The 21,800-nt window shown below is 41.7% G+C and overlaps 1 protein-coding gene across 1 annotated transcript; it reads right to left on the reverse strand.

Moving 5' to 3' along the window:
• Positions 1 to 8,004: 8,004 nt before the first annotated feature.
• stk17al (serine/threonine kinase 17a like) lies at positions 8,005 to 21,491 on the reverse strand. Its single transcript, XM_042504882.1, has 7 exons — positions 21,172 to 21,491; positions 17,789 to 18,001; positions 12,876 to 13,020; positions 11,683 to 11,809; positions 11,540 to 11,588; positions 11,050 to 11,229; positions 8,005 to 9,695 (listed from the first exon to the last, which is right to left on the reverse strand). Exons 1-7 carry the CDS (start codon positions 21,282 to 21,284, stop codon positions 9,404 to 9,406), a joined length of 1,119 nt encoding a protein of 372 aa, XP_042360816.1. The 5' UTR covers positions 21,285 to 21,491; the 3' UTR covers positions 8,005 to 9,403.
• Positions 21,492 to 21,800: the final 309 nt, after the last annotated feature.

Here is a 21,800-nt window from a genome sequence, read left to right on the forward strand (position 1 = left end):
TTTCATGACCATCCATCTCATAGTTTTTGAGATATTTTAGTCAGATCAAAGTGGTGGACCACCAACCTACAGTAGCTGTGTGGATTTATGGTATCTTGTTTGCGTTTCAGTGTTCAAAGGGCTGAGACAATGTGTTCTCACTAATATTTCTAGGTCTTGATCTCTCTTGACATTCATCTGCAACACAGTAGAAATAAATCCTGCCATGCTGTCAGAACAGACTGCCACAGGCTGACACATCAAGAATTATTACTTCTGACAGAAGGGGTAAACTTTCATGCAGACGTGACTGACAGGCAGGTCCATTTGGTTAATAGACAGCCCAGGTGAGTCTGGGAGAGCGGAAGCCGCTCTTTACTCAAAGGGCTTGTACCTTTCTACACCACTGGGATTTTATTACCAGGTCTCCAGATAACATTGTTCTTCAAACAGTTTTCCACGACCTGTCTGACCCCCAGCTATTGTTTCCAGGCACTTTTTTCACACTCGGATTTGGCCGATTACATCAGGAAGCATTAGACAATATGAAAATTTGACAGCATGATGATGTTCAACACACATGCACACACGCAAACATGCACACATCTCCATACCTCTGTGGAAGACAGTTACGTAACACAAAAAGCCGTTAGAAACGGAAAACAAGGAGAAAAAAAAACCAAGTGAGAATCACATAAAAGGATGTGACAGATGACTTTTTGACTAATTTATTATTCCAGGCTCCAGGAAAGCTTGAAAATATTCCTGGAGGTAACAAACAATTTCCACTGAGAGGGACATTTTTGCTTCTCTTCGTCTCAAAATCTTTCGTCACACTGACAGAGCTCATAATACTGACGGGTCAACAAGTGGCAGCTCACACTGCCAACACAAACCAACAAAATTTACCTTAAAGAGAGCCTTTATTACAAATACAGACATACTAAGATATATCAGCTGCTACTGGATGTGTTGCAATTTTGCACAGATATTCATGTTTCCCAGAGGATCACTTAAGCGGACTTTTCCCCTAACACCACCATTAGGAGGAGTTTTGCAAAATATTAATCGGTGCCATAACATTTTGTACATAACTTCGTGTTCTCCTCAGTATAAATTGTAAGAACTTGGTGATCCCCTCACTTTTCATCCAGTGTTTTTATTGAGTCATAATTTCACAATGTCCAATATTTTGGTTTATGACCAAATACTTAGAAAACTGGTGACTCATACTTTTTGTTAAGGGCTATTTATCACATGTTTGCATGCTAAAATGATAAACTAAGATGGTGAACATGGTCACACCTGTTAAACTTTGTCGTCATGAACATGTTAGCATCATAGAGTCACAAGAATGGCTGTAGACCTTCAGTCTTGTTAAATGCTCATTTGAATTCTAAATGTCTCTTCAAAACAGTAGAGCTGCCTGTCAAAGTTGATATTATCTGTGTGTTTAACACAAAAACAAATGACTTGCGATAATCATATTATTTTATAAATAAGTATGGATGCAGTTAAAGAAAGACGGAAAAAAGTAGACTGATATCTTAACTTTGGCTATGCCCTAGAGTACTACAGTAGCTGACAGAGGCAAAATTGCTGCAACATTAAAAAACATTTCCATTCAGAGAGAGTTGAAGCAGCTGTGGATATATTAATAGCAAACATGTTGCAAATACAGAAACGATACAAATTCAAAACATCAAAACACCTTAAACAAATGCAACAGAAAAACGCAGCAAGTCCAGTCAACTCAAAGGAAGTTTTCTGGGCCTCTAGAGGGAGCACTATGTGCGCTAAGTAGCTATGTAAACCTGTTGCTTTTTCAGAATATCATAAAAGACAAGGCAGATTGGAAAAAGAATGCATATCTATTTATGTTGCCTCTTTACACCACTGTTTGTCCATCCGATTGCTTTCTCTGGAGTTGAAAATCAAGCTGATCCATTTAACTCTCCCCCTAGAGGCACAGCGAATTTCAATTGTGTTGACTTGATGTGCAGCATTTTCTATGCATTTGTTTTAGAGGTTTGTGTGTGTTTTGGATTTTGCATTGTTTCTGTATTTGAAAGAGTGGTGTTTGCTGTAAATGTGTGAAAGATGCTACATAAATAAAATGAATCATTATTATTATTATTATTATTATTGCAAGTTTTTTCATACATTTTTTTTAATTTGTACCATGCTTCAATTTTTTTGTTTGTATTGGTTTTTCATATATGTTTTTTTACAACTAAAATCGTTTGTGAAACTGCAACATGTATCTCCTCATAGTAATGTTTTGGGACACTGCGGCGCATTCGCCCTTGTCAGCCACCATACTAGAGTAAGACATGTGTCTTAATCCTGACTGTAGGTACTTGTTGTCTGTGAGTTTGTGTGTGTGTGTGTGTGTGTGTGTGTGTGTGTGTGTGTGTGTCTGTGTGGGTGCTCTAAATAACTCCCTAATCCAGTATCGTAGTAAACAAGCTGAGCGTTGCGGGCTGAAAATCAAGCGCTCGAAATGATCCAGACCACCAGAATCTGTTCCCCGTCAGTCTGAAAACCTGGACTCCGTCCCAAGATTGTAGCGAGTCAGCGGACAGAGTTCACTGCGGGTACTCTGGCGAGTGTGTGTGTGTGTATGAACTGCAATTTAAGTACATGTGAGTGGGCATTCATGTGCACCAAGTCCTGCAAATCCAAACAACAGAACTGGCAGTGTTTTTGTTTCTTTCCATGAGCTTACCCACACTGAAATTGAACCTTTTAAGGATTAACTTAGCAATGTCCCTTGTTTTGGTTGGGTTCCTTACACAGCTTTTGAGTTGAAAAGTTCTCTCTGAGCAGAGTGTGCCTATTGTGCAGCTTTTTGAGTACAAAGTGTGTGCCAGTAGTGCCCCCATGTAGTCACCACAGACAGAGGAAAACAGGCAGCAGCATCAGGTCGTGCTACTCTTTGTTGAAAATACTTTTGTTGTTCTTCAACCGTTTCCAGGGACAGAATAAATAGCTCTGCTTAACCAAAGGCATTTGCCTCCCTTGCTGCTATGACTGCACCGCCATGAGAAACATATTACCAGTGGTTACGAGTGTTTCTGTAAGTTCTCTGTCTTTCTGTTTTTCTTTTTCAAGCATTGCAGGGACACGTGAGAGAAAGAAATATCCATCGTTTGTCCCACTTAACATCGAAGTGATCATGGAGAATTTCAGCCAGGCTTTGATTTGGCATGGTTGGTCTTATCTCTATGAAATACTACAGCATTTTGGCTCTGAGTCCAAGGTAACACTGAGGATTCTGTCCTTGTTTTCGTCCATTTAATGTCCACTTGTACCAGCCTCTGATATCCATCAGCATTAAGAGGCCTTAGTTCTTGCACTTTATGTGGGCTTTACATGGATTTTAAAGATTTTAAAGGTCAACGCTGGAATGTAACGGGAGTGAACTGATGTGGAGGGAGTGACTGAGAGGTCAATGTTCAGGATGTCAATTTAGCAGATTCCTAAAGAGATGAAATAAAAGTGATTTGATTAGATCATTGACCTATATAGTTACAGTGTAAAGGTGAGCTCAGACTATGCACACACACACACTCTCCTGGGTTCTCTGACATCAGTATACCCTCCGCAGTATAATCAGGAACATAAGCGTTAAGGAATTTCCCCGTTATGTAAGGTGCGAGGGGAACTACTTCTGAGAAAACTGGTGCATTGAAAGAGATCTAGAAATAGTAAGATTGAGAGAGACATGGAGAGCGAAAAACATGACCGTTAGTGGAGATGAAGAGAAACAAACAGAGCGGACGGTCAGGATGAAGGAGGGAGAGGAATGTTACGAGGAGCTAGGAACACTTCATTTGTGTCAAACTAGTGATGGAAACTGAAAGAAACAACACGTGTGTCTGTAATCCAACACATTCTCACTGACAACTTGTCATATAGTGACGCCTAGTCAGTGCCCCTAGCGTTAAACTGTGATGCTCTAGGTATCTCCATAGCGTAGTATTAGAGGCTCAGGGATAAACCGTCACTTTCCACTCATAACACGAACACTGTTTTTTTCCACAAAGAATCTTTAGTTGCCTTGAAATACAGTAGGCACTATACCATGACCTGTTAACCTTGTTCTTGTTGACTTTAACAGTTTGAGTTCAATTTCATGTGTGTGTGCACAGTTTTGAATATGTTCTAAGGTTCTATGTTTTTTGCCTGTTTTCCTTAGCCTTGTTAGCCTCTTTATATGAGGCGCCCACTCTACCAGGTGAGCTACCGGGTGCCGTTTGAAAAGATGCTTCAAATGTACATTGTTTGATGATGCTGAGCCTTGTCAAAGCAAAATTTCTGTCGCTTTATGACATACAAAAGAAAGTTAATCATTTCAAATTAAACGCCTGTTTCAGAGGTGATGTACCGCTTGTCACATGGATACAGTCTCTTTTTAAAATAGACTGACATAGGTGTACTTTGTTTTTAGATTTAGATAACAAAAGTACTTGGCTAGACTTATGAGAAATTGGAAAATTAAAATATTGAAATATTTTGATTTCATGTGAGGCACAAACACCAGTAATCTGGGTGAAAGTTTGTTTGTAGGTTTTTTTACCCATTCACCACCACTACCATATGTAGATTTTCTCGTTCTAGAACATCAGTTACTCAGAGCACCTAATAATGATGCAGCCTTTGTGTGTTGGTATCTGACAACAAAGGCTACTGACCAAGTATTTGACAAAGTGGGTAAGAGAACTGGGGGGATTAAGGGGTGCAGATATGTAAAAGTTGTCTCCACCTGTCCTTCATAGGAGCAAAACACACAGACTTCGTCATGATTTTGCTTTTTGTTTGTAGTTTTGAGTTTAGTTTTATTGTGTCTCTTTGTGTGTGTTTGTGTGTGTGTGTGTATGTATGTATCTCTTTGCAGTAGTTTTTGTCTCTGTGTGGTTATTTTGTCTCTGTGTCTCTTTTAGTTGTTCTGTGTCGCTTTGTGTTTTTTTTTTTTTTTTTGCTGTTGTAGTTTTGCGTCTTTTAGATGTTGTTTTGTATGTATTTTTTGTCATTTTTTATTCTTTGTAGTTTTTTAGTTTATCTTTGTAGAAGATTTGTATATCTTTCTGGTTGTTTTGCCCTTTTTTTTTATAGTGATTTGTGTCTGTTTACAGTTCCTTTGTGGTCATTTCGAGTCTCTTCCTGGTTGGTATATTTTAATTTGAGTCACATTTTTGAGTGGAAGGCCAGGTTGGCCACTAACACTTTTGGCATGTTCAGTAAACCATCTACTGGTTTGAGAACACCTTGTCTAATCCTTTTCATATGTGTGTAGATCTGTGTGTAACAAAGTTAGAATACAAAGACAAATGGATTCCAGTTCAGACATCACGAAAGGGCCAAATTATTTTCTACAAAGTGGCACAAAAACCATCATAAGGTGGAATGATTCACAAAGTATTGCAGTGCAACACAAAGTATCACAATGTGTGCCAAACAATACATACTCCATTAAAGCCTTACGTGTTCTCTCGGTTCACTTAGATAACAGAAATCATTTGACTATGACGAATAAAAGTGCTTTACATAAACAAATATTTGATTAAAGTCACAGTACCGTTTGTGTAGTGTGTTCCCAAGCTGTCAGTGGCCCATAGATGGAGAGAGGAAGGCCACAGTGAAAAATTTCACCCTGCTGTCAACAATTTTTGGTTATATAACTGATCGCTTTGACCTATACAGTGTAGAATGTAACGCTTCTAGCTTCCCAAGAGGTTTACATTTTCAAATCCCAGCTCTGGATTTTCACAAACCTCAAGGGATCAATGTGTCATGGCTGGAGGCGCTGACAGACTTGTCTGTGGTCGATTAGCATGAGATGAAACGCTTGCTGACGTCCCCTACAGCAAAGACGTCTTACAGCCCAGCAGATGTCAAACACCAGGTTTCATATAGTGCAAGAAAAATCTGTATTTGTTACATTAATGTTATCTGTTTTGACTACATAGACTCAAGAGAGACGAATGGATTTTTCAAAGTAATGTGCCTCACCGGGATGTTTAAAAGCAGGATTTGTTGCTTGATTATCTACAAAACCCATTAAGCAAGACCCTAGTTTCACTCCACAGAGATTGTTAAGAGCAGGTTATCTGGATGTCACATCAAACCTTTCGACCACTCTTTGTATTTGTTTGGATCTGTAGGAGCCAAGTGCTCTTTTACAACACAATCTGCCCCACATCTGTCTTCAATCATCCTCTAATGGTCACCTTAAATATCAAAGTCCATCAACTGATCCTGAGAGTCCTTCTGAGAAACAGGAACTTCATCAACCACTTCAATAACTGCGTATGTTTATGTGTGTGTGCTGTATGGAAACAATGCTACCTCCCACTGAGAAAACAAACCCCACACGGAGGGAAGACATGCATAAAGGACGACGTTTGAAAAAAGGAAGGAGGCCAGCTCTGAACATTTCTGGCATTCCTCAGCTCCACGCAGCAGCAGGATTTTCTTTAGAGGAAGCGATCGGTCCAGCCAAGAGCCACCGGAGCAGGACCCTGCAGGGAGCCCTGCTTTCTCCTCATTGGCCACCACAGACCTGAACTGGCTTGGTGCCGACTGTAGGAGGAAGAGCACATTAAAGCAAGAATTCAGGATATTGTCAGGGAAGCGATATTGTTTAACCTGACACAAGTAAACAAGCACAAGAATGTGTGCAGGAGAGAAAGAGATTTTACTGCAGTGGAAAGCTTTACTCTGTGTTCCTCTTCCCAGGATGCTGGCATTTCCTGTTCAGAGAGTCTGCTGGATATTTATGGAAGGCTGACTCCAGAGAGGACTTTTATTTTCTTTATGATACTCTGTTTCTCTAAATAGACATGCTGAGAAGAAAAGCAGATGCTTCTCATGTCACCTGGTAATCTGTTTTGGTATTAGATCTGCTTTTCATTCCTGACTGCTTACGCAGGTGAGTGATCCACACCAGATTATCAGAAACACGGAAAGGTATCTGTCTTTATCATCAGCATTATAGGATAGTGAGGCGGATAAAGGGATAACTATATGTGGTAGGATGATAAAAAGCAAAAAAAGTCACAAGGTGATTAACAAGTCCCTCTATTGTTGCTTTTTACTATAACATACTACAGAGTTTACCAATTAACGCCTTTAGAAATTCTTATTGAGCATGGCATATTGATCTGTGGTTAAGTCACTCATCAGTGATACTTTAAAGGGGTACTTAGCAAAAAAGTTTAGTTAACTCATTTAATTTACATATACTTTCTATCCTGTCTATGATTTAGATCCAATCATTGCTCCTCCACAGCTCCACCCTCTTGTCCAAATATGGTCACTTCTGGTTTCAAAAATTCAAGATGGCGAAAGCCAAAATGACAAATTCAAAGCTTCAAAATGGGAGTCCACCAACCAATGGGTGACGTCATGCTGCCTACAGCCAGTCTATGGTCTACAAACATGCTAGCATGCAGCTTTGAAACTTTATTTAGAGAATCCCAACATGCTGAAATAGTTCTTATAGTGCTTATAGTTCAAGGATGTTAACCTTTGTGCATAAGCACTAATATCAAAGTACAGTAGAACCTTATGAGGATGTTGGAAGTTTTGCAAATTAGACATGACCAAAAATATAGGAAAAATTAAGTTTTTGACCTGCTGGAAAACTCAGTGCATCGCCAAATAGGACTTATCCATTGTGCACGTGGATGTCTGTCAAATTGCAAAGCGATCCTTGCATCAGTTGTTGAGATATTTCAGAATGACAGCCATTGCCATCCCCGGAGCCATGGCAGTTTTTTTTTTGTTTTTTTTTTTTAAAGGCAAGCAATTTACTGACAGACATCAAAAACAAGCCATGATTTGGTTGTATTGCTATGTGTAAATCTAGAATCATTATTAAAGTTCATTGTCATTGTTAAAGTTTTTGATGAACCCTTAAATTAAATGAGAAAGGGAAAAGCTAATTTAACTGCTTGTAAAAACAAAAATTTCATAGCTATTGTTGTTGTAAAAAAACAATAACCGACACATACAGAAGAGTTTGATACAAAATGCACCTGTATTTTTACTTTGTTACATTTTGCAACGCATGCCAACAACATTTATTCATTATATCATATGTCCACAAGGACAAGTGCAAACCTGCCTGAAATTCATGAGCAGAAAACAACAGGAATAAGTCAAAGTTAACATACAAAATAAGATATGGATGTTAACGTTCATACACTGGTAAAAACAAACAATTTTTTTTCAGATTAATCTTAATACTATAACACACGATATACATTTCAGTACTTTTTATTGAGATATTCCTCCCAAGTTCTCTGCTCCCGAGCATCTGAAGGCAAACATGACATATTAATACAATTCTTCAGTTGACAATGTCATTGTTCATCTATTATAATAATAAAACTGAACTGTCGCTTTCAACACCCACCATTCCCTCTTTCCAAAAGACTGTTTTCACAAAGTTTGAAGAGCCTGAAATCTTACGGCAACCTTGCAGTTAAGTACAAAAATCTTGTGCAACTTGTGCAATCGCCGACAAAGCAAAACTGTAAAATGAACACAGAAGTGAGGTTGAAAAAGTGGCACTTTATGTAAAAAAAACCCCCTCAAAAACTGTGGGTGGTGAAAAATTGCTAATATGTACAGTACATTTTGTGACAGCTGACTGCACTTGATGAGCCTTTGGTTTCCTCACAATAAAATGCATGTCCAATAACAAAATAAAAAGTGCTTAAGATTGTCCTTTAAAAAAAAAAAACAAGAATGCTACTATTTCCAACTTAAACTCAAGACATTGATGTGGCTTTGTGTATTTAAGGGGGTGAAGTGGTACAACAAACACACATAAATAAACATAAAACAGCGGAAAAGTCTTTTTTAATTCCTTAAGTATAACCATCTGTCAAAACCCTTCACTTCCTTCAAAAAATCTCATCACAGAAGGTATGTCTGGGTCAGCTGAAGCAGAACTTGTTTTGATGTGAGCACACACAGTGAGTGAAGTCATTTCCCAAGGCCGCCTCTCCTCTGAAACCCAGTTCAAAAGGCTAATTGGGTGAAAAGAAAAACCAGTGTGCGTGCAGGGGTGAACTAGCCACAGTGTTAAACTGAGCTGTGTCACTTTTAAAGGCAGCAGTGCAGTCCTGCGACAATATCCTTCTCCCACGCCTCTCTCCCGCATCTTTAGTCCTCTCACATTCCTTCTGTACAATCATAAATCAGCACGGGGAAGAATTCACACACACTCAGAGGTATTAAACTACACACAGCCCAGCTCGCAGACATCACAGCAGTAGAAGCAGCCAGCGGCAGGCTTACAGCATCCATATAGCACGGCTCTGAGTCAGATCAGGACCAAGAAGCTGCAGGCTCGCTGGCTTTCAGCGTCTGCTCCGTGGAGTTTGAATTGAGTCTCTCTGCAAAACGTCATTCAGCAGATCAGCTCCTGCTTTATCTCAGGCCGCGTTGGAAAGGGGGGCTCACTGAAGGAGAAGGCGTCACGCCCCGTCTTCAACCCACCCTGGCCCGGGCATGTGAGGTAAGACCCGATCAAGTCCAGCTCAGGGGAGGGAGCCGGGCTCTCGGGCTCCGACTCCGACTGACTTGTCTCTGGCTCATCCAAAGATGAGGGCAACCTGGTGTGGAGGTGCGGGTGAGAGTGGGGATGGGGGAGCGGGTTCAGCCAGGAGTGGTTGAGGCATTCTTCTGCCGTGGCTCTCTTCCTGTACACACAAACACAATAACACTGCGGATGAGTGGAAATTCCCGGAGAGTTTACATAACCGACGGATTGCCCGGATCATCCGATTCACTCAATCTCAAAGACGGCGGCCATATTCCTTTTCAACATTTGGTTTGGAAAACCGCAAAGAAATAACACTTTCTGCTCTCAAGATTTTTCCCCCTCCGTCTCTTGTCGATTACTCAAACACTGAGGAATCTTCCACTTTTTCCAGTTCTACCAGTATGTGCTGCATTTAAATGATACTGACTTGAGATCAGGGCTCTGGATGTGAGACAGAAGCTGCTGCTACTTTTCATCAACAAATTGTGGTGACAAAGTACGAGCTCAGTGTTGGACCTCTCAATCTGGATTAGGGTTAGATTTAAATTCATCAGACGTGTGGTTACATAACATCCCTTGAAAATCACCATAGTTTAAAGTTACAGTTGGTAACTTGTATAAAAACAACTTTTAGTGATATTTGTTAAATAAGAGCATTTCCTCCTGCTGGTGGGTTTGTTTTGGCTTGACTGTTGTCAACTCGGCGACCAGGTCACCATCTCTCCATTTTACAGCTAAACAATACACTAAAATATGTTTCTGAAAACATTTGAGAATAGAAATGGGCAATGCAGTAACAGAGTCTTTATTCATATTTTATCAGCACGGCCTAGTTTGAGAGTTGACTGCAGTTTAGGGGCAGTGAATGACATGATCGACAGCTGCGTTAGAGATTTGCCTGCTCTTATTGGTTGTTTTTGTTAAGATGTGGTGGATTCTAGCAAATGCCATTAGGGAGAAACCAAGGAGAGGAACGTGATTTTTTTTTTTTTTTTTACAGATTATATGCTTTATGTACTGGTGTCTGGATATATTGTCAATTTCATAAATTCTGACAAAAACTTATTTGAATAAAAGTAAGTTTTTATACAAATAAAATCATCTTTCATGGAAGCAAAGTCTAGTGTGCTGACTTTTTTTTAAAATTCCTTTCCCATGTAAATAACCAACTACAGCTTTCTTTCTTCAACATGGTGACACACAAAGCTAATGCGTCAGTGTTTGGTGTAATGTCAAAATTCTCAACTCAATATTGACAGCAAGTCTCTTCTTTTTTAAAAATGAGGTCAGTTTACAGCCACCGTTTGCAAGAAAGGAAATGACTTTGTGTCTAAGTGACGCAAATCTTGTTACCACATACACTCATTTAGACAGATGCAAATGTACTTCCGTGCCGATGTGAACCTGACTCACATCCTTTGTGTGTAAATCAGCTCAAAATGATGCTGACGGAAACTGCAGTTTTAGCAAGAATTAGATCTTATCTCCATCTTCCCAGTAAACTGTCTTACCTGGGGTTTTTAACCAGCAGGGACTTGATGAAATCAACTGCCAGGGCAGAGATCCCCTCAAATGTGTCCTGTGAGTAGTCTACGTTGACTTGGGAGATGTTGAGGAATGTCTCCTGCTTGTCGCCACCCAGGAAGGGGGACTCGCCCGTCAGCATGACATAGGTCAGGACACCGATACTCCTTGTAGAGGAGGGGAAAAAAGGGAATGTTTATGAGGCCATTTGTCATCTTTGAACGTTACGGAATGTGTTTTGCGCCACATGACAGATTTGGCTTTCTTCCACTGTGCTGCGGTTACTCATTAACTAACTGCAAGTACGTAGAAAAGATGATCTTGTGGTCAAAGGTCTAGACTGTCTTATGCATGTTAAGGGAGGTGATGTCACTGTCCTGAATACGTCTTTTTTCTCAGATGTTAAGCAGACTAAATGAGTTCTACATCCAGTTAAATGAGTGGAAATAGTGTCATTAAGTGTAGTAGCACACTTACCACATGTCTGTCGCAGTGCTAATGGGTTCATAGTTCAGAATCTCTGGTGCTGCAACAGAAACACATGGCCCCAATTATTCTTGATAAATGGTACTCACATTGAAAAGACACAGGTGATTCTGGGGGCTAAAAGCGACACTCACCAACATATTCTGGCGTTCCCAGGATCTCCCTGACTTCTGTGATTTTGTCCATGCGTCTGGACAAGCCAAAATCCACTATGCGAATGTCCCCCAGAGGTCTGGCACAGGTCAGCAAGATGTTCTGGGGCTGGAGATTAGACGCAGGTATGTTACATAATGATTATCTGAGAAGCCTGAGGTCTGACATCTGAGGTCATTAATTACACGGCACTGTGAATGAGTCAAAGCAGTTTGAGGTAACTGGTTCCAAGAGGATTTGGGGTCTGGTTTTGTCAGTCAGCATCGAGCTGCTCCTCTGAGATCATCCTCTAAGCCAATCAGATGAGACCGAATGCAGGTAGGATATTCCTGCCAACCACTGGCACGGCTCTGTGCTTCATTCTGGGTTACACAGACCTTATGTCTTTTTCACTTTTAAACAGTGGTGGAAGAAGTATTCAGTTATTTTTATTTAGGTAAAAGTACTAATACCCCACTGTGAAAACACTCACTTAAATGAAAAAGTCCTGCATTAAAAATGTTACTAAGTAAAAGGAAATTAGTGTTTATTGAAAAAGTTGCCAAAGTACCCAATTCAGAAAAAAACCTCAAACCATTCAAAAAAGAAAATTACATAAATGTTTATCAAAATGGTTGCCAATTAACTTTCTGTCGATCACTTATGTGATTAATCATTTCAGCTGTATGCATCATATTTCATGCACCCTTCTCATATTTTTTATGTAAAAATCTAAATTTGTTAAGTAACCAAATAGTTCAGATAAATGTAATGAAGTGAACAATATTTCCCTCTGAGATGCAGAGGAGTAAAATTACAAAGTGGGGTGAAAACAAAAGACTCAAGTAAAGTACAAGTACATGAAATGTGTACTTAAATACAGTACTTAAGTAAATGTTCTTAGGTACATTCCGCCTAAGCTTTTAAAGGAGTTGTGTAATGAGAAAGCAGATACTTGGTTAATTTGTGAGATAGAAGGAAAACCTCAATGATGGCCGGCTTTTTACCTCAGGGACCATTAAAGAAAACATGATAGCTCAGTAGTCTCCCTTTCCTGTCTAATTCCTCGTGGGAACAGGGTCGTGCCACATTGACTGAGCTTGTTGCATAACAGAAATCATATCTCATATCTCCAACCTGCAACTCGAGGGAATACACTGTCCTATATTTTCATATAACCTTTCAGTGTACTCACTTTCAGATCCAGATGCACCACATTGTTGCGATGCAGGAAGGCCACCCCACTCAGGATCTGTTTGGCCAGCCGGATCACATCTTTCTCTGTGAAGGCCTCGTCATTATCGGCTACACACTGGTTAAAGATTTCGCCACCGGCAGCACTGGAAGGAAAGCACAGGAAGGAAAACTGAGAAAACATAACAAGATGAGAAGAAAAGAACTGTGTTGCCACCCCAGTGGAGTTTAGTTGGGCTCACTTTCATTTTTGATTATTCACTAACTTATCATAATAAATTGCAACTTAAACTGTACACACACACACCCTTCCTCTCAGTTTGAATCACACAAGCGGACAATAGCTACTGGTCCCATTTTTGGACAATTTGACTAAACAAACCAGTCATTTCCAATTTCTTTAAAATTACGTAACAAGCTGTCTTCTCATTAGTGTACTTTGGCTTGGAGGCACAAAGTCCATCCACATCTACACACTGTATGAATCAATATAGTTTTAGGTACCCTGCCTGCGCATGTACCTTCCCTTTCTTGGGAATTTTACAGGAGATAAGAATGGTCATATCAGCTTACAGCAGGTTCAGATAAGGTCTTAAACAACCTGATACCAGGTTAACCTACTAAATCAAAACAAAGCAAACACTAACCAACTAATTAAAAGCCTAAAAACTTAGTAGTAGTAGTAGTAGTAGAAAGGAACAGCCACAGAAGGTGGCAGTGGAGCAATGCAAAATTGGTAACTAGATGCTGTATGAGCCTCAGCCTGCATAGATTTTTGTTTGTCTGGTCAAAACACCTTACGTGTAAGGGATTAGCCTTTTATGGAATTCAATAATTAGACAACTCATGGTGACTTCTCACATTTTTTTGGTGGAAGGAATAGTCAGATTCCTGCCTGATCTTGTTGCGCTTGTGTAACAACGTTCAGTGAAGTGGAGACATGGTGGATTTATGTTGGTGCTCCATCAGTCAGATCGATGCCTCAAGCTGACAGATCACCCCCCCAAAAAAACTAGAACCATGTGTGGGGGATTTAGATGGCACACATGCTTTTTATCTTCAGAGGGAAAAACTTTGTGACTAGGGCCCTGGGCACGACTGTTACATAACCTGCACCGCCCAATCCGCTGTTAGCTTCCTAATGCTGCGCTCCTTACTAGCTTCAGCTGTGAAAATAACACCCATGTTTTTGGGATTTGGGGGATATCCGTCATTGGTCCATAAAATCTTATTTTTTTGTTTTGCTGCCAGCACTGAATACTTGACCTGCCACCTACCCCGCTTGCTTCAAACATGAGAGCAGCAGAGACAAATGTTGAAACTGAACTCATCTGTTTACATTGATGTACACATGCACACTTAATGCAAGCAGGCCTGGTGTTAGCGTTTTCATTCAGGGCAGGAAATGAAAAACATGAGTGAGGTTTGACGACCACTTTTGCTTTTAATGTTGAGAACTGGGTGAATCAAAAATGAACTTGAGCTTGAGTGTGTCCAACTCAACATGGACTTGAACTGTTAGCGTACCTGTCTGAACAATTAACGGCTTGACATGACAAAGTGCTTCAAAAGCTTCATTAAGTTGTCAGCAGTGCGCCTGGGAGGATTTAAAATCTCTATAAAGACCATATTGTTTAAATTCAACAGACTGCACACATTCTGGCCAAGCACTTAGGAATGATCCGATACTTCCCCTGAAGTCTAAATGTTGTCTCTACGCTCTTCCTCCTTGCAGGAGAGTTAATGTACACATTACTTTAGTGCGTAGGAGACGTCCTCCCATGCTCCAAGCTGCAGGAAAAAACCCGCTGCAGCCAAAATGAGTGTGGGCACGGAGGAGCTAAACTGAGCTGAGAACATGGTAAGCATTTCTCTATTTTAAAGCCTCCTTTTGGTTTCTGAGGGTAAAACCTGTTTGGCCAAAGCCCTTTTTGGCTGACCACCAACTGAGCAATCATGGACGTCACCTTAGAACCTGGTCAACCACTTTCCTCAAGTCCAACCTGTTTGTTGGCTGAATTTTCTGGACAGCACTTGTACTCCAGTGTAGTCCGATTAAAGGCCGGTGAGGTCATTAGTGCTCTGGGTTACTGTATGTTAAAAAGGTGAGGAAAGAAACATGGCAATGCGCTCAGAACTAAAAAAGGTCAAAAAAGGAATTGGAAAAATCTTAAATTAAATTTCCTAAATTAAATTAGTCATGCCACAGTAAGGGGAATTATATCGTTAAGCAAAAATGTTTATTCTCACAATGTGTGTTTGCTGTTAGGAGTCAAACGCCAGTATGACGGTAAATGCATGAATGACCTGACTTGATGCTGAAAGCTAAATAAGATTCATAAGTTGCAAATATATCTACCTGAATTGATACACTGTGGATAAAAACACATTGGAAGGGATAGTTCAGTTGAAGTGGGGCTGTATTAGGTACTTATCTTTTGTCAGTTCATTACATGCAGCAGATGGATCGGCATGCCCCAAGTTTGGAGCATTTAACGTCATCAGTTCCCCATCTATGCTCTTGTCAAAACTGCCAGATTCCACTGACAAAAATGGTAATTTTAGTTCGCTGAATATGAGAGCTGCTGGTCTACCACTGCACTGATCAGTTAGTTAGACTTATTGTGTGTCTTTTGTGAGTCCAAACAAACAATTTTAAACACAAAAGCCACACAGTGACTCAAACAAAATAACCATTTGAGGTAGCTGTGCACCAGCATCTCCTGCGTTCAGTGATGTTAAATCACAGTTCTTCTCAACGGAGTCTGACTTTGAAGAGAGCAATATAGCGATTTCATTTTCATTTTTAATTGTCTGACATTAGGGTAAAGCAATGAAAATACTCTTAATATAGTGTATATTTAAACTAATATTTTTTTTCTGTCCGTTTAAGCTCAACATGGATTTGAAATAAATGACACATTAGTGAACTTGAAGCCTTTTAACATAGCACCTGGCATTTATGTTGTATCTTGTTGTATCACTTTGGCTGCATTTCCTGGAATTGAAATGCATTAGCAAGTTTGTTTTTACTGTACACTTTCATTTGTGCAGAAAAGCAGGAAATGAAAGACTGTGCTTCCTGGATCACCCTCATAGTGATGAATTCTCCAGGAAGCAAAGCTACTGCGCACACACACATAAAAAGTGATGCACCTTCATTTTTCATCAAAGTGACCACCTCTCAAACTAGTCATTATGCTGGGGGTTTCTGCGGTACTGACGCACGCTGGAGCTCTCAAAGATGATTAGAATTCAACTTCTCGCTACCATTTTTCTGGCATTACCAAGGATGTGGTTGTGGCTACGAGAAATGTGTGTGTGTGCATGTGTGTGCACAACACTTTAGACCAGCGTGGTGGTGTGTGCTACTTTTGGGAGCCTTGCTTGCTGCTTACATTTAAACCCACAGGAAATGGAAAATGGTTCGCATTTCTTGAAACTCATGCTGAGGTCAGAGAGCTTCTTGGTGCTCGCTGTGAGTGCTGCTGCAGCTTTTAGGATGGTGCAATACATAATGACTCAAAAAAGGGCTGACATTTAAAAACTTTAAGTGCTAAAATATTGTGCATGTGCTCAAAGTCTCCCAGCTCTGATTGGAAGCTGAAGAGGAGCTGTGTACCAGTGCCGACTGACCTCCTGCTATGTTTTCTCTGCAGGCATGCAGGGGTGAACTGTGGTGCTACTTCCCCTTTCACACTTCAGTCAGAGGTCAAACACAGCCCCCCTGCACAGAGAGACCTTTGTTCTGAGGAGGCATTCATGTCTGGGATGGGGATGACCACCGAGGGCCAGGGAGGGGAGGGCTTCCTGCCTTAGCAGTTCAGGCATAGGGTCAGAAGAACATGGTTCAAGCGTGATTGCCCCGTGTTATCTCCCTGTAATGAGGCGAGTGAGGCAATTAAAATGCTAAGTATCCTTTCCAAATCCTAATTAGAGGCCGTCATTAGAGCAGTCAGTGGATATGCATCATGTCATTTAACACCCAACCACAACAGACGAGAGCCAGACAGCCGGGATGACCTCGCCGGGTCACTGAACGAGCAGCTCGTCTCAGCTGCCGGACGCTTCACCTGCGTGTTGAGTCTGGAGCAGTTCTCACACTGGGGTGAAACTGACTCATTTGTAGCTTGATATTGTTATTTTCACACAGTGAGCTCGATGAAGCTCTGCTGACATTTAAAGCAACAGTTTCTGACAGATATTTCGCATAACAAGAAACCGAGGTGTCGAGGCTGCAACGAGATGAACCACAGAGAGTGAGAATTTCCATTTAAGGCTGTGCTCGTGTCACAATTGTGCAACGCTATGCATTTCACACGTGTTTTTTTTTTTTTTCCTTTTTTGTTGAGGTGAGAAAGACTTGAATGACATGCAGCTGTACTCTCTGCAGCACATAAAAGCCAGGACGGCTCTTTTTACAGATCAGACTGACAGATATAGGCTGACAATTCACATTAAAGCGTTGACATTCTCGTCATGCAAAACAAAGGATGTTGCATGACGGGTGTATGTGGTTTTTCTGGTTCAAAGATTGTTGCTCATTAGGTAGAAATGAATAAATATGTTCGGGAGTTTTTCACTTTGGTGTCCTCAAATCACTCAAACATGCTGCATGAGAAAAACTCCAACCATGGAAAGTTTTTAGCAAGGAGTGATGATTAAAGGATTTTCATCTCTCTAATGATTGAGGCCCTAATCATTTTATCCCCAGTTTTCCTGGCATGGCTCAAACACTGACAAGTGAGGAAAGTTTAAAAGGCCAATTAGATTACCGCCATCACTTTCTTCTCAGATCCATGGCGGTGGAAGTTTGTGTGCACAAAACTTTGAGCAAACTTTGGGGTGACAGACAAGTCTGCTCAAATGTGAACTTTCAAAGAACTCTCTGTAGTGTCTGCAGTATTGTCTTACCACTCCAGAACGAGGATGATTTCGTTGTTGGTTTCGTAGACCTCATGCAGCGCCACCACATAGGGGTTTGCCTTGGCTGACTCCAGCACGGCGATCTCGTTTAAGATGTCCATGCGGCAGTCCTCGCCCTTCCGTCGCTTTCGCAGGAACTTGGCAGCGTACTGCTTCCCCGTTGCTTTCTCGATGCACTTTTTCACCACCGCAAACTTTCCTCTGGGAAACAAAGAGGGGGGGAGAGAGAGTGATTAGTGAGGAGACAGAGTAATCGCAACCACATTACTGGCTTTTTCAAATAGATTTGGTCAGAGATGGTTCTGTTCTGTGTCCAAGCAGCCAACGGGATTAAATTTAGGTCATTCAAACTGCAGTGAGTGAAAGGCTAAAATTACTGGACACACTTTTGACAGTTAAACTGCTATGAGGTGAAACCTAGATTACAGTGTAGGACGTTTGGAAAAGCCCGCCAACTAGCCACGAGTGCAACACTGTGGGCGAGGTTAAAAAACAGTTCAGAGATAAGAAGGTGAAGTGGCATCATTTGAAAGTACAGTCACCGCTATTCATGCTCAGCTGAGGAGGCGTCAGCAGACATTTGGTGGAGATTTCCCCCTTTCTCCTCCTCTTCCTCTAGCCTTCAGGAGGGTCTGACGGGAGGCAGATAAGGCTGACAGTTTTGGCAAGAGCTGCTAAATAGTGGGCAGGGACCCGATAAAGCTGAGGTCAAGCAATTACAAAGAGATGCACTGGTAAAACACGAGATCAAGAAAAAGAACATCTACTTTAAATGCTCATTTTCTGCATATACACTGATGGATTCATAAAAGTGTTAAGGGTCAGCGGTGGGTGTGGGCAGGATGTCCGATGGGTGCAGAATTGCCTCTCTGTGTGTCAAGCCGACCACCATCGCCAGCCGTCCCTCCCAGGCTGATAATGAGGCCTTGTCCACTTCCCTTTCTTCACAGCTGACAGCTACAGGGACAAATGGGATTGTGTTGACACCTCCGCCCAAACCCTCGGCCAGAGCCTGCTTCTTTCCTTTGACAATCGTACAAAAGCTGACCAGTCGGCTGACACAGCAGCCCCGAGAGCAGGACCACCCACCTGACCATGGCTGGGTAGACCAGGCAGGGGGTCACTCCTGTTACAGTCAGGTTGGAGCCTAAGCTAAAACAGACATCTCGACATCTACGTCCAACTAACATCTCAGCGTTTTGATGAGTTACACAATACAGAGGGCTGAGGAGGAGTGCATGTGAAAAGATGGCCGAGAACTGGGCAGAATTTAAATGAAGTCAGAAAGGTCTGGTCAGCATGGTGCCGGTCATTTTCCCACACAGCGTTACTCTAAGCCCACTGTGCCGCGGACCAAAAACAGCAACTGGTCTGGCCGGAGCTTGATTCTGTTTTGGCTACCGCCTTGGCTGCTGTGAGGCCTGGTCCCTCTCTTTTTAACCCCCCACGGGTCTCACAGAATGGTGACGACTCATTGTTCATAGTGAAAAGGCAAAACCCGTCAGAGCCTTTTCATCCTTAATTAGCCAAGTTCAGAGCAGCTCGCTGTGGGCTGGGAACTACATACGGAGTGAAAAGGAATGACCGCTGGCCTCGGAAAGGAGCAACAGGAGGCCCTTTGAAAGGCTGACAAGAGGTCAGAGGTTACTAAACACAGCCATCTTCCAGCCGGCTGCGTTCACACTCTGCCATGTTAGTAGCATCACAGTGCTTTAATGTAACAATCTACACATTTGTTTCACAAAAATTCAAAGTCAGACTCTAATGAGTGCTTTCTCAACATCCTGTCTGGATCTACAGACACAATCATGCAGATCAAACAGCTCATTTGCAGGGTAGAGCCTGTCATCAATCATCAACTTCACCGTGACACACAAAACTAACTCCTCACCAGCCCAGGAGATGGTGATAATTTGATTGAGAAGTTGGGTTTCCTGTGGAGTCTGCGTTTTGTCTCCCTCAGCGGGGCACTGACTCATGTCTGAAGCACGATGAGATATGACAGCCCTCACTGCTCTCATTTGCCTGTTTCACAGACAGACCGACACACAACGTGAGTTCCTCTTCCTGCTTTCGAGTTGGCCGCAACACATTTTTGTGTACACCTCTGCAGGGGACCATCACTCACAACGCACAGATGCTTGATTATGAAAATGTTGTGTAAATAAGCCCAATGAGCCTTATAGCTCCTTTAAACTCACAAGATCTAATATGGCCAACATGTCTGCTAATACAGACTATATAGCTGATCTGTTGGCATCCAGCACTGCATACATTCCTGCACTTAATGCGATTATGAGGCCTGATCTCAGGATGTTGTCGGGTCGGACTCATGGGAAGAGGAGGGAAGGAGGCTGAAGGGTTGACAGGGGGCATTTAGAGGCTGCTACACTTTATACTCCATCCCCCCCCATAGGTTCTGGCTGCTGTCCCAGGATGTCCCAGGGTGTCTGACAAGGAAAACTGGCTGTTACCAACTGACTCTTTATTTAAGCTGTCCCACTGCTCCCTGCAGTTAAGATTAGAGTTATGGAGACAGATGCAGAATTGGCACAAACGGCAGTGAAACAGCTGTCGAGTTAAGTGAAACTCAAGAAGTCAACTGCAGATCATTGTGTTAATTCAGGATGCTTTTTGAGGAAAGTTATTATAATCGGGCACATTTGGGAATCCCCGATTAAATACTGCAGCACTTCTGTTGTGAGTTTGAAATGCATTTGGCTAAAGAAAGACTGAAGAGAAAATATATGAGTAAAAGCTTCAGAAATATATGATCAAGGAAGAGTAGGGGGCACTGTCATATTATTGTCTCATTTGCCTCAGACTTCATCACTCATACTGTGATACAATAATATTACTCCAAGTTCAGCTCCTGGTGTTGGGGGAAGTTTACATTTTCACCACCACATGCAGCATTATCTCACAGACCACAAAACCCAGAGTAAAATATACTTTCACCCCTTAGATGTCATACACATAATAATAGTGTGAAGATCCTCCTCATCTCACAAAACTTTCTGACTCTGGCATTTTCACATAAGTCATTACTAACCACCTCATTTCTTAACTGAAATTTCAGAAAGTCCTAAAACTTTTCACAAACCATCACGAAAGAAGCACAAAAGCGCATTGCCGTTGCGCGTGCCAAAGCGCGTCTCCAATCTGCGCCTTTCCCCGGCGCTGGAATGCGGGACTGGAAATATTCAATTAACACGCTTCTCATTAGCACGTGCAGAGCGCAAATCTAATATGATTATCAGATTTACATAAGCTCATCAACATATTCCTGCAAATTCCAATTTCCGCCAGCGCACGAGCAAAGTCAGCACGGGGATTTTTTCATCAATGAACGCTGCAGCAAACACACTCACCTGCCCAGCTCTCTGCCGACCAGCTCATAATTGGCTGTGAACGGGTCAGATCTTATCCTCGTGTGGATTTTTGTCACCATTCCGTTTTTGCTCATCTTTGCTGAATCTGGCATTGAAGTCGTGCTGAAATCGAAACAATCTTCCTCCACCAAAAACAAACAAAAAATACAACAAAGACGATTTTCTCAAGTAAAAACTCGCATGATAAAAATAAAAAGTCGATTACAGAGCCAGCAGCAGCTGTGTCAAATCACCGGGAGATAATCCAGTACGCGCGTCCCAAACGAGAGGATGATGCCCTGCGGGAGTGAGGCACAGTCGGTGCGGTAAATTAGTTTGACTGCTACTACACATTCCTGACAATAAACTCCTTGTCAGGGCCGCCCCCCCTGCGCTGACGCTCCGCGGCGGAGGCCAATGAATGAGCTGGAGAGGAGGTGCGAGTCAGCTGGCAAGTGGTGTGTTCAAGTGACAGGAGCTTATCAGAGCAGGTACACAAACACAAACAGTGACCTACCATTAGCTTCAGTTGAATAGTTCCCATGATGACTTGAACTAATAAAATTATGTAATTAATTGTGAATGATTGACAGGAGTTATGATGTAAGCAACACTACCAGTTGATATTT

Source organism: Plectropomus leopardus, chromosome 17, assembly GCF_008729295.1.
Source record: "Plectropomus leopardus isolate mb chromosome 17, YSFRI_Pleo_2.0, whole genome shotgun sequence".
Classification (NCBI taxonomy): domain Eukaryota; kingdom Metazoa; phylum Chordata; class Actinopteri; order Perciformes; family Serranidae; genus Plectropomus; species Plectropomus leopardus.

What these genes read in the sequence shown, in the direction of transcription:
- stk17al (XM_042504882.1), bottom strand. Translation starts at nt 21,284, where the DNA reads ATGCCAGATTCAGCAAAGATGAGCAAAAACGGAATGGTGACAAAAATC. An exon ending in AGCACTGCGACAGACATGTG is followed by an intron (nt 11,230 to 11,539) that starts GTAAGTGTGCTA and finishes CTCCTCTACAAG; the next exon opens with GAGTATCGGTGTCCTGACCT. An exon ending in CTGCTGGTTAAAAACCCCAG is followed by an intron (nt 9,696 to 11,049) that starts GTAAGACAGTTT and finishes TTGTGTGTACAG; the next exon opens with GAAGAGAGCCACGGCAGAAG.